The 13,065-nt window shown below is 43.5% G+C and overlaps 1 protein-coding gene across 2 annotated transcripts in view; it reads left to right on the plus strand.

Annotated features, from left to right (window-relative positions):
• Positions 1–13,065, plus strand: part of piwil2 (piwi-like RNA-mediated gene silencing 2) — a 71,323-nt gene that overhangs the window by 9,979 nt on the left and 48,279 nt on the right. For both annotated transcript variants that reach the window (XM_052041266.1, XM_052041267.1), the window contains exons 5-8: positions 610–810; positions 2,523–2,633; positions 3,295–3,412; positions 4,904–5,028. In XM_052041266.1, the coding sequence (XP_051897226.1) occupies positions 610–810; positions 2,523–2,633; positions 3,295–3,412; positions 4,904–5,028 (555 nt within the window). The remainder of the gene's footprint in view (positions 1–609; positions 811–2,522; positions 2,634–3,294; positions 3,413–4,903; positions 5,029–13,065) is intronic.

A 13,065-nucleotide genomic window follows, 5' to 3' on the forward strand; every position in this document is an offset into this window, starting at 1 on the left:
TCTTGCACTGCTTTGCTTCTTGCTTTGGGAAGCAAGATTGGGGAGAGGATCTGTGAGGTGTGGTTCCTTCTGTGGGCTTTGTTGGTATGGGAGATTGTTGTTCCATGAAGGAGTGTGAAGTATTAGTCTGGCAAAATCCAAAGATGCTGAATGTTTTGACAGGTAAATAATGGGCACAGTGTGAGGTGGGTTTCCCCCAATCTCTTGTGTTCCAAAGATGTGCAGATTGGTAGGTTAATTGGCCACTCAATTATTTCTGGTGGGAGAATCAGTGGAGTTGTTGGGCACTTGAGGCAGTAGTTACAGGGAAATAAGTTGGGGTGGGGGGGTGTGGGGGTGGAATAGGACTGCTCTGAGAACCAGCAGAGGTGATGGCCAAATGGCCCCCTATGTTGGAAGGACATACAAGTAGAATGGCAAAGTACACAACTGAAGAAACTATGTATGCATGCACAAGAATATGGAAGATCACGTTAGTCTCAAATTGTAATCCTAAACAACCTGGCAATATGAAATTCCGGACCCAGCCCTGACCGGGATGGTGATTTGATTTTTGTGCGTGTGTGTGTGCGTATAATTATCTTGCACTGTATTTCCTCACTCCCCAAGTTTCAGAGGTAGAGGCATGGTTCCTGAGCCATCCCTGTGCAACGTTGAGGAGCTTGCATCTCACGTGAAGAGCTTGGAGATCGGGCAAGGCTTGCTGGGGAGGAGCAGACTCCTCCCTTCCTCAGCTGTGCTTTCATCAGGGGACCAACGATTCTCTCGCAGTCAGGATGTTGCTGGAACAGTGGGAAAAGAAACCCGTGGGTGAGTTGCTGGAACTAAGCACACTGTACTGCTGTGGGTGGCGTGTGATTTACCATTGGGTTGGGGGGGGAGAGGTGAGGTGCAGATTGTTTGTTTGTGGCATGAATAGGCCATGATTGATGGCTCCTATAGTCGAGGTGCCAACTGCATCCGAGCCATGAGTCTTGAGGGGTGGAGGGAATTCTTGCTACGGTTGTATAGCTCCTGATCAAACCACAGCTGGAGTGTTGTGCAAGCTTTAGCCTCCTAACCTTGAAGGATATCCTTGTGATTGAAGGAGGGGATTCCTGGGATGGCAGGTTCCACATGTGAGGGGAGATTGATCAGACTGGGGCCTTTACATTCATATGTTTAGAAAATTGAGATGTGATCTCATTGATGCATACAAGTTTCTCACAGGACTTGACACTGTAGCTGTGGTGATGATGAAGGTCCAGAACCATGGGTTACTGACAAAATTAAAGGGTCAGCTATTCAGGGCAGAGATGAGAAGATATTTCTTCACCCAGTGGAGGTACAAAAGACTGCAGATGCTGGCAATCTGGAGCAATGCACAAAAAGCTGGAGGAATTTGGTGGGTCAGGCGGCATCTATGGAGGGAAATGGGCAGTCGATGTTTCAGGTCGAGATCCTTCGGATGAAGGGTCTCGACCCAAGACATCAACTACCCATTTCCCTCCACAGATGCTGCCTGACCCGCTGAGTTCCTCCAACTTTTTTTTGTATTTCTTCACCCAGTGGGGTGTGATCCTACCCAGGAGGATTGCGGGGGATTCAGTTGCTGGATATATTAAAGACAGCAGTGGGTAGATTTTTAAATATTAAGGGTTTGCAGGTTGAAGCAGGAAAATGGTGCTGAGGTAAAATATCAGCTGTGATTTTATTAAATGATACAGTAGGCTGAAGTACATCTTGTATAAAGAGCCAAGCTTTCAGTTCCTGGAATTTAAAGAAATAAAGCACTTAAAACAATTGGATACCATTGCTCCCGTGTATTAAACCTCTCTTCCTCTGGTTATTTCATTGAGCAGCTTTTGCTTTGGATTTGACCCACGGGGTCTTAAACAGCCCTTAATATGACTGCATAGGGTGTTTGATGTTACTGGGCTTCCTACCTGCTGGTGGCAGCATCTGCCTTTGCAGAATCTGCACATTGGAGCTAATGTAGTGGTGCGTGTACCGAAACTGAAACCCAAACCCAGTGCAGCCGCAGCTTGTTCTGAGTGCAGTGGCCTGGCCTCAATAGTTTCCAGGCAGCCTATCAATCATCCCTTGTACCTCTGAATACTAAGAATGTATAGCCCAGGAATGCTCCAAGCCAGTGTTTATGCTCCAAATGATCCTCTTCACCCCTCCTCATTTCATCCTTTAAATGTATCCTTCTATTCCTTTTTCCCCTTGTACATTTATTTGGCGTCTCTTCATAGCATCTCTTTTGACTTGATCACTCCCTCTGGGAGTGAGTTCCATATTCTCACAATTCTCTGGAGAGAAGTTTCTCTTGAATTCCCTTTTGGACTTATTATTAACCTATATTATATTTTGATTCCTCTGCAATGGAAGCATGTATCTTACAGATGTTCTGGGGAGGTTTATGTCATGACTCGCTTTACTCTTGCTTACTGGGTACTTGAGGCTATTGGTCGACAGCTTAAGTTGAAGGAGAATTTTGCATTGCTAGGCCATTTTCATTCCTTGTGTGTTTTATTTAGGGAGCCAGTTGTGAAGAAGGGGTCATCTGGAACAGCCATACCTCTGGCAGCAAACTATGTCAAAATATACTGCAGAAATGAAGCTGTGTATCAATACCATGTCACCTTCAGGTACGTGACATTGTTAGCATCATGTGGTAGAGCGCAAGTTTCCCTTTGTGTCTTGGAGCTTGCACTGGGAACCTTGTTTTATTTTCTGCACAAGACCTTTTGGGCAATGGGATTCACGTTCATGGGTCAGTTTTACTAATGAGGTCTACTGTCCAGAGAGGCCTTTGGTTGTGGTGAGGAGACGCATAGACTGCAGCCACAGTTGGAAATGAAAAATAATATAAACGTAAAACAAAAAACAAAAGAGAAAGAGACAAAAGTAAGAGAAGAGAACTGAAGTTGTGGCATGAGTGTACCCAGTGACTGCAATAGCACCAAATGTTTAGGCTTGCATTTCCCTGCAATGTAAATTAACCCTGTTGTTCAATGTATCCCAATCATCAGTTGTCCCTTAAGTTTGTGCATTTAAGATCTGTGTCTGGTACTAACAGCTGGCTATACATTAAAACAGCAGAGAAAAATGTGAATCACATTTTTACTGATAGTCGTAATCAAAGAAATGATACTGAAATGTGAAAATGGAGTCCGTGGTCACATTTGCGCTGATTCTAACCTTATTCGGTGCTTATTGTGGCTGAGAATGCACATTATATTCTCCTATTAGTTTCAACACAACATCTTGGTGCATTTTCATTTCTGCAAACTTTACTGTTTTGTTCAGCCCTGATGTAGAATGTCGGAATATTCGCTTTGGAATGTTGAGGGAGCACCGGCAAGTTACTGGCCTGGTCACTGCTTTTGATGGAACCATACTTTACCTGCCTGTGAAACTCCCTGAGGTATGCCCACAGTTTACATTGTGTTTACTGACTGCTATTTCTATCCTCCTGTTAAAGTGGTGCATGTGTCAACCGAGTTCTTTTTCCCCCGAGTTATTCCAGAAGCTTAAGCATGGAATCCAGGCCCATGATTTGGTGCCAGTACTAATGAGGTGCAGTTTTTCAGGCAGAATGTAAAACTAAGTTCCCCATCCATCTCCTCGAGCATTGGTAAATGACACTATTTGCAAGAGTTGCTGGTAGGTTTCTTTACGTGACTGATATTTATCCTGAAATAAAAACTGCTAATATACCAGTTAACCTCAGTGGTGAGTACACTTCACAAATTGTCTGCAGCATTTGCAATCCTTACAGTTGTAACCACTTGCAAAATACTTAACTGTCTGTGAGGTGGTTCGGAATGTCCTTTCTCTCGCATGTAAACATAAAATATTCCCAGGTTTCCACAATCTCTAAGAATAAGTTTATAAGACAGAAGGCCAGATCTAGTACTTTGATAATCTCTCCGATTTTATCAGTGTAGTTTGGAAAGATTTTCCTCCAGTATTGTTAAAATCATCTGAGTTATTAGTGATTCAGTGGACTGCACTTAATGACCTATCCTCCCTATCATGTTTAAAACATCCTCATTTTTCAAAAAAAATTCAGACTGTAACTGAAAAGTGGTTTGTTAATATTTTGGATATGGGGATCAGTGTATCAGTTACAGGGGTTAGGAACTCCTTCAGTTTAAAAAGTAGGCAGGGAATGTTGCTCATGCATCCAAATCTCAAATTAAGGTCAAGTGTCTTAAATATTAATGGCAGGTAGCGTGCCATGGAAGTTCACTGGAGTGTAATCAGCTAAGCCATGTAAGATATTAAACCAAAGAGATGACTTTAAATTGGCATGCTAAAGAAAGAGGCAGAAAGGTGGGGTGATTAGGATGAAGAAAAGTTAAGAGCTTGAGGCTGAGACATCTGAAGGCATGGTGACTGGAAATGATATTTGTTAAGTATTGTAAATGGATGTGAAATTGTATTTGGAAAACATAGATCTTGAAGGCTCCAGAGCTTAAGGAGACACAAGGTAGGGAGAAGCCATGGAGAGTTTTGAAAACTATGATGAGAATTTTAAAATCAAGGCCCAAAGGTGATGAGTCACTTTTCATTGCACAGGATCACTTGAGTGGTAAAATTTTAAGTTATTTTCTAATGGGTATTTCGTTTAAACCATTCCTTTCCATAATAACACTATTCAGTAAGGCAACACAAATACAGAAAGCAGCTGCTAACTTGAAGGATAGTGTTGTGTTATGTTGATTCAATGTTGGGTAACGACCCCAGAGTTAGACTCCTGAGGAGCAATTTTGAAGCTGGGCTGTTCCATTTTGTGGATCACTGACCATCTGAAGAAAGATTATTGTTCCACTTTCCACAAATGCTGCCTGTCTTGCTGAGTATTTCTAGTACTTTTGTTTTTATTTGAGGTATTAATTTTGTTTCGTTCTAGGTGATCAACCTCAAATCACAAAGAAAAACAGATGGGGCAGAGGTGAACATTCAAATCCAAATGACCAAGGTCCTGCAGCCGAACTCTGACCTCTGCATTCCCTACTACAATGTGGTGTTCAGAAGGTAGTGTGGTACCATTTCTTTATTTCTCTCCTACAAAAACAGAAATTGCTGGAAACACTCAGCAGGTCAGGCAGCATCTGTGGCAAGAGAAACAGAGCTGGTGAAGAGTCTTCAACTGAATCACTGAGTGTTTCCAGTGACTTTTTTTTTCTGTTTTATTACAGACTTCCAGTATTTGCAGTCTTTTTGATTTGTTTCTGCCTTGTTTAATCAGTAAATAAGCATTCCACATTCCCTTAAAAACAAAATGGATGTGGATTTTACTATCTTTAAAACAAAGTGTGTTGCATAATTTATTTTTAAAGCAGGTTGGAGAGGAAATGTGATTGGGATACTAATTGCTGGGCTTTGAGGCAGTTTGGCCAAAGACCAGAGGCAGCTACTTTGGTAATTAAAGAAAATTCCTATCTATTGTGTCAACAAGTCCAATTTTACAATTAACTGATCCTGTGCTACAAAGGGTGATCCCACTATAGTGTAAAGAATGATCAATTACCCCTGTCCACACTGACCTAGGGCCTTCAACATTCTCATCCATGTTTTCAAATCATTCCTTACTTCTCCCTCCAGTGTCAATTTCTCCAGCACTCAAGGTCAGAGTCTTGCCAGAGATAAGCAGGACTATCTGCCATCAGTGCCTCCTCTGTTTGAAACATCCCATGGAGACAGGGTTTTGAATGGTCTGAGGGTTTGGATGAAGAAGGGAAGTTTGTCATATTTTTATACAGTTGATGACTGTGATATGGGGAAGTGGGTGTCCATTGTGTGAAGGCAAATTGTACCAGTTTGTTAGTCCAATAATTATTTGCATATTCTCCAATGTCAGACATGATCGTGGGTTTATACAACATGGTAATTGTATTCACATCTAGCACTTCCTTTGGCAGCAGTTTCCATATACCCACTGCCCTCTGTGGCAAATCATGCCCCTCAGGTTCCCTTAAATCTTTCCCCTCACCTTAAGCCTATTCCCTCTAGACTTGAATCTCCTACCCTGGGGGAAAAAGATTGACCATTCACCATATGCCCTTCAAGATTTTATAAACTTCCTATAAGATCACACCTCAGCCTCCTTCACTCCAGGGAAAATAATCCCAGCCTATCCAGTCTCTCCTTGTAACTCAAGACCTCCAGTCTCGACAATGTCCTTCTGAATCTTTCCTGCATTCTCTCCAACTTAATCTTGTCCTTTGTGTAGCTAGGAGACCAAAACTGGACACAATACACCAGGTCTCTGCACAGCAGTAATGTGAAATCCCAACTCTTGTACTCACTGCCATGACAGATGAAGGGAAGTGTGCTAAATTCCTTCACCTTTTCTGCCTGTGTCACTTCTTTCAGGGAACTCTGCACTTGTATCCCTCAGTTTCTCTGTTCTACAACACTCTCCAGAGCCCTGCCATTTGCTGTGTATGTCTTTCCCTGATTCCCAAAATGTAACACTGCTCTTGTCCAAGTTAAATTCCATCTGGCATTCCTTCACCTACTCTCCCAGTTGATCTAGGTCCTGTTGTAATCATGGATAACCCTCTTCATTGTCTACTCCACCATCAATTTTGGTGTCCTGCAGACTTTCTAACCATGCAAACTACATTCTCATCCAAATCATTAATATAGATGACAAACAACAGTGGAGCCTGCAGCACACCATTGGTTACAGGCCTCCAATCTGAAAAACAACCCTCCACTACCACCCTCTGATTCTTGCCACTAAGCCAATTTTGTGTCCAGTTGGTTAGCTCACTCTCATCCAATGTGATCTAACCTTCCAGACCAGCCTACCATTCGGGACCTTGTTTTGACCTTGACCTTGCTAAAGTCCAAGCAGACAATGTCTTCTGCCCTACCTTTTGTCAATCCCCTTGGTCACCTCTTCAAAACAAAATGAATCAAATTCGTGAGACACTTTCCCACACACAAAGTCATGTCGTCTGTCGGAATCATTCAGCACGGAAACAGGCCCTTCAGCCCAATTCGTCCATGCAACCAAGATTCCCATCTAAGCTAGTTCCATTTGGCTGTGTTTGGCCCATACCCCTCTTAAACCTTTCCTATCCATGTACCTGTCCAAATGCCTTTTGAATGTTGTTAATGTACCTGCCTCAACCACTTCCTCTGGCAGCTCATTCCATATACTGACCAATCCCTGGCTGGAAAAGTTGCTCCTCTGGTTCCTATTAAATCTCTCCCCTCTCACCTTAAACCTATGCCTTCTAGTCCTTGATTTTCCCCAACCCTGGGAAACTGTGCGTTCACCCTATCTATGCCCTCATAATTTTAAACACCTCAATGAGATCACCCCTTATTCTACACTCCATGGAGGGGAAAAAAAGTCCCAACCTGCAACCAGGACCTAAGGGATGAGGTCCTGAAGAGGGAATATAGGGAGTTAGGAAGCTAAGAAGTAGGACTCAAGGGTAGTAATCTCTGGATTGCTGCCTATGCCATGTGCCAGTGAGGGTAAGAATAGGAAGATATGGCAGATGAATGTGGCTGAAAAGTTGGTGCTGGAGGCAGGGTTTCAGATTTGTGGATCATTGGGATTCTTCTGGGGAAGGGACGACCTGTAACAAAAGGGATGGGTTACACCTGAACTCGAGGGACTGATGTTCTTGCAGGCAGGTTTGCTGGAGCTGTTGGGGAGGGTTTAAACTAGGTTGGTAGGGGATGGGAACCAGAGTGTTAGGTCAGATGATGGAGCAGTTGGTGTAAAGATAGATGCATTGTGCAGTGAGACTGAAGAAGGATGGGTAATGGATAGGGCATGAGTGCAGTCAGTTGGATGGGTTAAAATGTGTTTAATGTGAGATTTATTAAGAATAAGGGTGGTGGACTTCGAGCATGGATCAGTACATGGAATTACAATGATACGGCCATTAGAGACTTGGCTGTCACAAGGGTAGGATTGGCTGCTTGATATTCTGGGGTTTAGATGTTTCAAAAGGGATAGGGAGAGATAAGAGGGCAGGGAGTGGCATTTCTAATCAGGGGTAGTATCACAGCTGCAGAAAGGGATGATATCATGAGGGGAGCATCTACTGAGTCAGTGGGGGTAGAAGTCAGAAACAGGAAGGGAGCAATCACCCTATTTGGATATTCTTGTAGGCCCCCTAATAGTCACTGGGACACTGAGAAGCAGATAAGTAGACAGATTTTGGAAAGGTGGAAGAATAACTGGGTTGTTGTCATGGGTGACTTCAACTTCCCTCATATTGATTGGCACCTCCAGATGGGGCAGAATTTGTTAGGTGTGTCCCGGAAAGATTCCTGACACAGTATGTGGACAGGCTGACTAGAGGAGAGGCCATACTGGATCTAGTGCTAGGCAATGTACCTGGTCAGGTGACAGACCTCTTGGTGGGTGAGTATTTCAGAGATAGTGACCACAACTCCCTGACCTTTAGCATATCCATATACAAGGATAGGAGCAGATGATATGGGAAAGTATTTAACTGGGGGAGGGCTAATTACGATGGTATTAGACAGGAACTTTGGAGTGTAACTTGGGAACAGATGTTCTCGGGGAAATGCATAGCAGAAACGTGGAGGTTGTTTAGGGACCACTTACATGGGGTTCTGGATAGATTTGTCCCACTGAGACAGGGAAAGGATGGTAGTGAAAAACCATGGTTGATGAGAGTTTAACAAAAAAATAGGGTAGATAAGTCCCCAGGGCTGGATCGGATATACCTCAGGTTACTATGGGAACTGAGGGAAGAGATTGGAATTGGTTTATTATTGTCACTTGCACTGAGGTACAGTGAAAAACTTGTCTTGCATACCGTTCATACAGATCAATTCATTACACACTGCATTGAGGTAGTATGCGGTAGAGCAATAGAGAATGCAGGAAAGTGCAGTACACAATAAGGTGCAAGGTCATAGTGAGGTAGATTATGAGCTAGTTCATTTTATCGAACTAGGGAACTGTTCAATAATCTTGTAACAGCAGGATAAAAGGCTGTCCTTGAGCCTGGTGGTATGTTTTCAGGCTTTTGTATCTTCTGCCTGATGGGAGGGGGGAGAAGAGAGTATGCCTTAGGTGAGTGGGATCTTTGATTATGCTGGCTGCTTCACTGAGGCGGCAAGAAGTATAGACAGAGTCTGTGGAGGGGAGTTGATGATCTTTGCAGCCTCCCTGGCCACAGGAGTGGTTTCGGAGGACTGGAGGATGGCAAACATTGTTCCAGTGTTCAAGAAAGGTAAAAGGGATAATCCTGGGAATTATAGACCAGTGAGTCTTACATCAGTGGTGAGCAAACTATTGGAGGGGATTCTTAGGAACAGGATTTACAAGCATTTGGAGAAGCATAGTCTTATTAGGGATAGTCAATGTTGCTTTGTGAGGGGCAGGTTGTGCCTCCTGAGCCTAATTGAGTTTTTCGAGGAGGTGACAAAATAAATTGAAGGTAAAGCAGTGAATGTGGTGTATATGGTTTTTAGTAAGGCAAGGTTTCCCATAGTAGGCTCATCCAGAAAGTCATGAGGCATGGGATCCATGGAGACTTGACTGTGTGGATTTGGAATTGGCTTGCCCACAGAAGGCAGAGAGTGGTTGTAGATGAAGTGTATTCTGCCTGGAGGTCGGTGACCAGTGGTATTCTGTGGGAATCTGTTCTGGGACCCCTGCTCTTTGATTTTATAAATGACTTGGATGAAAAAGTGGAAGGGTGGGTTACTAAGTTTGCAGATGACACGAAGGTTGGAGGTGTTAAGGATAGTGTAGAAGGTTGTCACAGGTTACAATGGGATATAGACAGGATGCAGAGTTGGGTGGAGAAGTGGCGGCGTTCAATCTAGAAAAATGTGAAGTGATACACTTTGGAAGATTGAATTTGAAGACAGAATACAAGGTTAATGGCAGGATTCTTAGCAGTGTGGTGGAAAAGAGGGATCTTGGGATCTAAGTCCACAGATCCCTCAAATCGCAGCACAAGTTGATAGGGTGGTTAAGAAGGCATATGGTGTGCTGGTCTTCATTAGTTGGGGGATTGAGTTCAAGAGCTGCAAGGTAATGTTGCAGCTCTATGAAACTCTGGTTAGACCACACTTGGAGTATTGTGTTCAGTTCTGGTCACCTCATTATAGGAAGGATGTGGAAGCTTTAGAGGGTGCAGAGGAGATTTACCAGGGTGCTGCCTGGATTAGAGAACATGTCTTATGAGGAAAGGTTAAGTGAGCTAGGGCTTTTCTCTTTAGAGCGATGGCGGATGAGAGGTAACTTGATAGGGCCGTATAAGATTGAGAGACATAGATAGTGGACAGCCAGCACCTTTTTCCCAGGGCAGCAATGGCCAATACCAGAGGACATCTGTTATTGGTGAGTGGAAGAAAGCTTAGGGGACATGTCAGAGGTAGGTTTTTTTTTAAGAGCGGTGGGTGCCTGGAATGCACTGCTGGGGGTGGTGATGGAAGCTGATAAAATAGGGACATTTAAAAGACTCTTAAATAGGTATATGGATGTAAGAAAAATGGAGGGTTATTGGCTCTGTAGCAGGGAAGGGTTAGATTGATTGTGGAGTAGGTTTTTATTGGTTAACTCAATATCATAGGCTGAAGAGCTTGTACTGTTCTATGTTCTGTTCAACCTTTCTCCATAACTCAGTCCCTTGAGTCCTGGCAACATCCTTGTAAATCTCCTCTGCACTCTTTCTAGCTTAATGTGGCCTCACCAATATCATGTACAACTGCAATGTAACATCCCAACTTCTATACTCAATGCCCTGACTGATGAAAGCCAGTGTGCGAAAAGCCACCTTCACCACCCTGTCTACCTACGATGCCACTAATTATCCCTAATCAGTCATTGCCTTTCCAAATGCAGATAGATCCTGTCTCTCAGAATCCCCTCCAGTAACTTTCCCACCACTGTTAGACTCACTTGTCCATACTTCCCTGGCTTGTCCTTGCAGCCTCTAAATAAAAGCACAACGTTATCCACCCTCCAGTCTTCTGGTACCTCGCCCATGGCTAACAACGATACAAATATCCTTGCCAGGGCCTTAGCAATTTCTTCCCTGGCTTTCCACAACGTCCTGGGATACATTTGGTCCGGCCCCAAGGATTTGTCTACATTATGTGCTTTAAGACTGCCAGCAGCTCTCTTTTTAGTGTAGATGTGTTTCAAAACATCCCTATTCTCTTCCCTGAATTCCCCAGCTTCCATGACCTTCTCCATGGTAAATAAAGATAAGTATTCATTTAAGACCTGTCTCATCTCCTGTGGCTCCACACATAGATGACCACACCAATCCTTAAGGGAACCTATTATCTCCCTGGTTACCCTTTTGCTCTTGATGTACTTGTAAATCTCTTGGGATTCTCCTTAACCTTATCTGCCGAGGCTATCTTTTGTCTTTTTGCCTTCCTGATTTTTTTTCCTCTGAAGTTTACTCCTGCATTCCTTTTACTCCTCAACAGATTTGCTTGATCTCAACTGCCTAATCTGACCAGATCCTCAAATGTCCTTTATTAACCAGGATTCCCTAATCCTGCCAGCTGTGCCCTTCACTCTAAAAGGAACATGCTGTCCCTGAATCCTTGTTATCTTGCTTTTAAAAGCCTCCCACTTGCCAGATGTCCCTTTACCTGCAAATAGCTTCCCCCAATCAACCTTTGCAAGTCCCTGTCTAATACCATGAAAATTACCCTCGTCCCAATTTGGGACTTTTAACTTATGGACCAGTTCTATCTTCCATGGAGGTACAGAAAAACTGCTGGAATCTGAAGCAAACCACAAGTCGCTGGAGAAACTCAGCAAGCCAGTCAGCATCTGTGGAGGGAAATGAACTGATGACATTTTGGGCTAAGACCCTCACCTGGACTGAGAGTGGAGAAGTGGGTGCCCAGTTATAGTGGGGGTGGGAGTTGGTATCCAGAGCCAGCAGTGATGTGCATATAGTGATAGGCAGGTGAGTAAATTAAACAAAGGCAGGGTGGGGACAGGAATGTGGGCTAATGAACAAGTTTGTTCATTTCCCTCCATAGATGCTGCCTGACCTGCTAAGTTCCTCCAGCATTTTGTTTGTTCCTCTAGCGACTTGTGGTTTGCCATTTTTTTTTCCATAATTATTTTGGAACTAATTGAATTATGGTCACTTGTCCCAAAGTTGCACTTCAGTCACTCGCTCAGCCTCGTTTCCCAAGTGGAGATCATGTTGCCCCCTGCCTCTTTCCTTCCTACCCCTACCACCTCCCCTGTAACCCCCCCCCCCCCCCCCAAGTAGGGCCATCTACATGTATTGTATTTTTCTGGACACACTTAACAAATTCTGTGCCATCCAAGCCCTTGGCTTTTCCACCAGCCCTTGCCACCTTGTATACCTTGTCCTTGACCTTTTGTTTTGGTCCTATGGTCTTCACCCTGAAACTGCATTTGGAGTGCTGTAATATTGTGGTCACTACCTCCTAAAGGGTCTTTAACCACAGAGCTCCTATAAGTGTTTCCTCATTACGCATGATCAAATCTAAAATAGCCTGTTCTTGGGCAGGTTCCGTAACATACTGTTCTAAAAAACAATCCCTGATTCACCACTTTTCTACAATACCCTTGCCAGTTTGGTTCATCCAGTCAATTTGTAGACTAAAATCTCCCATGACAATTGTAGGTTCCTTCAAACATGCCCTAGATACTCATTTATTTTCCATATCAAAAGGTCACACTTTCGGTCCTATAGACTACTCTTACCCATATTGTCTTTGTCTTGTTCATGATTTCAACCCAAACCAATTTTACGTTGCTGTCCGCTGCCTCTATTACCACAACTCAACATTGCTCTGGTACCTGGCTTGATTAACAGTGCTATCCACACATCCTTTCCCTTTTGACCTGTTCTTTTGGAACATGGCGTATCCTGGAACAGTCCACATAGTCCTGCTCACCCAGCAACCATGTTCCTGTAACAGCTATTGTATCATATTCATATGTTCCTTTCTATGCTGTCAACTTGTCTAATTGTGAATGCTATGTGTGTTCAAATAAAGACCATTAAACTTTGTTTTTTATCTTTTTTTTACTAACTTGGATTTGATCTGTGC

The sequence above is a fragment of the Pristis pectinata genome, chromosome 29, assembly GCF_009764475.1.
Source record: "Pristis pectinata isolate sPriPec2 chromosome 29, sPriPec2.1.pri, whole genome shotgun sequence".
Classification (NCBI taxonomy): Eukaryota; Metazoa; Chordata; class Chondrichthyes; order Rhinopristiformes; family Pristidae; genus Pristis; species Pristis pectinata.